The sequence below is a fragment of the Austrofundulus limnaeus genome, unplaced genomic scaffold (genome assembly GCF_001266775.1).
Source record: "Austrofundulus limnaeus strain Quisiro unplaced genomic scaffold, Austrofundulus_limnaeus-1.0 Scaffold572, whole genome shotgun sequence".
Lineage (NCBI taxonomy): Eukaryota > Metazoa > Chordata > Actinopteri > Cyprinodontiformes > Rivulidae > Austrofundulus > Austrofundulus limnaeus.
The window spans coordinates 46918-49093 of NW_013952974.1; the positions used below are offsets into that span (position 1 = coordinate 46918).

General features: G+C 44.2%; 1 protein-coding gene across 1 annotated transcript in view; it reads left to right on the forward strand.

Moving 5' to 3' along the window:
• Window positions 1-2176, forward strand: part of wdr7 (WD repeat domain 7) — a gene marked incomplete at its 5' end in the record, with an annotated part of 83834 nt that overhangs the window by 44547 nt on the left and 37111 nt on the right. The window contains 1 exon segment of the mRNA XM_014026613.1: window positions 1074-1301. Within this exon segment, the coding sequence (XP_013882067.1) occupies window positions 1074-1301 (228 nt within the window).

Consider the following 2176-nt stretch of genomic DNA (forward strand, 5'->3'; position numbering starts at 1 on the left):
GTGGAGTCTGTCTTTGTTAAAGTGAATACGCCCTCTGTCCTTTTACAATGACTCCTCCCCTGTTTGTTTTTACCCAAAAATGGGCGGAGTCTGTCTTTGTTAAAGTGAATATGCCCTCTGTCCTTTTACAATGACTCCTCCCGTTTGTTTTTACCCAAAAATGGGCGGATTCTCTCTCTGTTAAAGTGAATAAGCCTTCTGTCTTTTTACAATGACTCCTCCCCTGTTTGTTTTTACCCAAAAATGGGCGGATTCTCTCTCTGTTAAAGTGAATAAGACTTCTGTCTTTTTACAATGACTCCTCCCCTGTTTTTTTTACCCAAAAATGGGCAGAGTCTCTCTCTCTGTTAAAGTGAATAAGCCTTCTGTCTTTTTACAATGACTCCTCCCCTGTTTGTTTTTACCCAAAAATGGGCGGAGTCTCTCTCTGTTAAAGTTAATAAGCCCTCTGTCCTTTTTGCAATTACTCTTCCCCTGTTTGTTTTTACCCAAAAATGGGCGGAGTCTGTCTCTGTTAAAGTGAATAGGCCATCTGTCCTTTTACAATGACTCCTCACGTTTGTTTTTACCCAAAAATGGGCAGAGTCTGTCTTAAAGTGAATAGGCCCTCTTTCCGAAACAATGACTCCTCCCCTGTTTGTTTTTACCCAAAAATGGGCGGAGTCTGTCTGTTAAAGTGAATAGGCCCTCTGTCCTTTAGCAATGACTGCTCTTCTGTTAGTTTTTAACCAAAAATTTTAAAAGAATGGTATCAGTTTTTGACAAAATGGCTAAAAACTTTGTCTTTATGTAATGGCTTTGCCCTTGTTTGTTTTCCCTCAAAAAATAGGGGTGGAGTCTGTTTCTCAAAGTTGATCAGTTATTTGTCTTTAAAAGCACTAAAGTGCATCCTGAATGTGTTCAAATCCATATTTAGCACTGATCAGTCGTGATTTGATGGCTTGTAATTCAYATTWGTTCCRCATAAAAATGGGCACAAAATTAGAAAAACTTTCCCRTATTTACAAACRACTATATGCTAATGAATGACACCCATAAAGTAATGCTGGTTTCGTTCTCTCCCCCTCCCCCAGGCTGTCTGTCCAACCTTCCACCAAACGCCAAGAAGATCTCCAACTCATACGAGGAGCGWCGCAAACAGGCCACCGCCATCGTGCTGCTTGGAGTCATCGGGGCTGAATTTGGCGCCGAGATCGAACCCCCAAAAGGCTCAGGGCGAGCTCGAGCGGGCGGACAGGCGCCYGAAGGTTTCGGGCTAACAAGTGGAGCGTCATCCAACTACTCGTTGGCAAGGCACACCTGTAAGTACAGAAGCATCTGTTRGTTTCTTGTCTCTAGCTTTTACTTTGAAGTTTTAAGTTTTAAAAGCYGATCTGTGGCGGCCATCTTGAATCAGGTTGAYGTTAATCAGTTGTAGATGTCCGAAGGATATTTACTGAGTTCACTGAAAAACAAAAAGCTTAAGAACCTTTCGTGGTGATGGGTGATAATAAAGGAAGGAGACTCAGTGATCCCACTGGTTCTGTTCATTCTGGAGTAATTTCAGGTGCAATACTAGTTTTTCACATTTCCACACAATACTTTGTATCGTAAAATAAAAATAGCTAAACAAACAGCCGTGAGTAGCTGCTTCTTGTTATCGATGCTAAACTCACTGAACACTCAGAACTTGGAGCATGTTGATGTTCTGCTGACCTGCTGGTCATCAACAACCTCGTGGAGCATGTGAGAACGAGTCTGAACAGCTTCACAGGACCACCTGACTGCRGTTTCAGTCCAAACTCATCTTTTTTCCCCTCAAACTAAGAACTCCGCAGCGGGGAAAGTAGAAGCTTCAGTGCAGGATTAAAGGTAAAGACAGGAGATTGATTTTCACCCACCAAGCCTGACAACTTCCACAAACTGTACACCCTGAGCCCAGAGACCGGCCTGCTGCGCCGGCAGCTTTGGACTATGGTGGGCATCAAACCTGCACTAAGCAGGGCTCCTGTTCCATCTCACTGCTCCTGAGCTCTGATTGGCTGCCTCTGGAGGGGGCAACCACCTAGAGACAGCACCTGAGCTCCCACTGATAGGCTGCAGAGCTTGGACCTGAACACAACCGTCAGATCACCTGTGAGGACTCAACACACACACACACACACACACACACACACACACACACACACACACACAC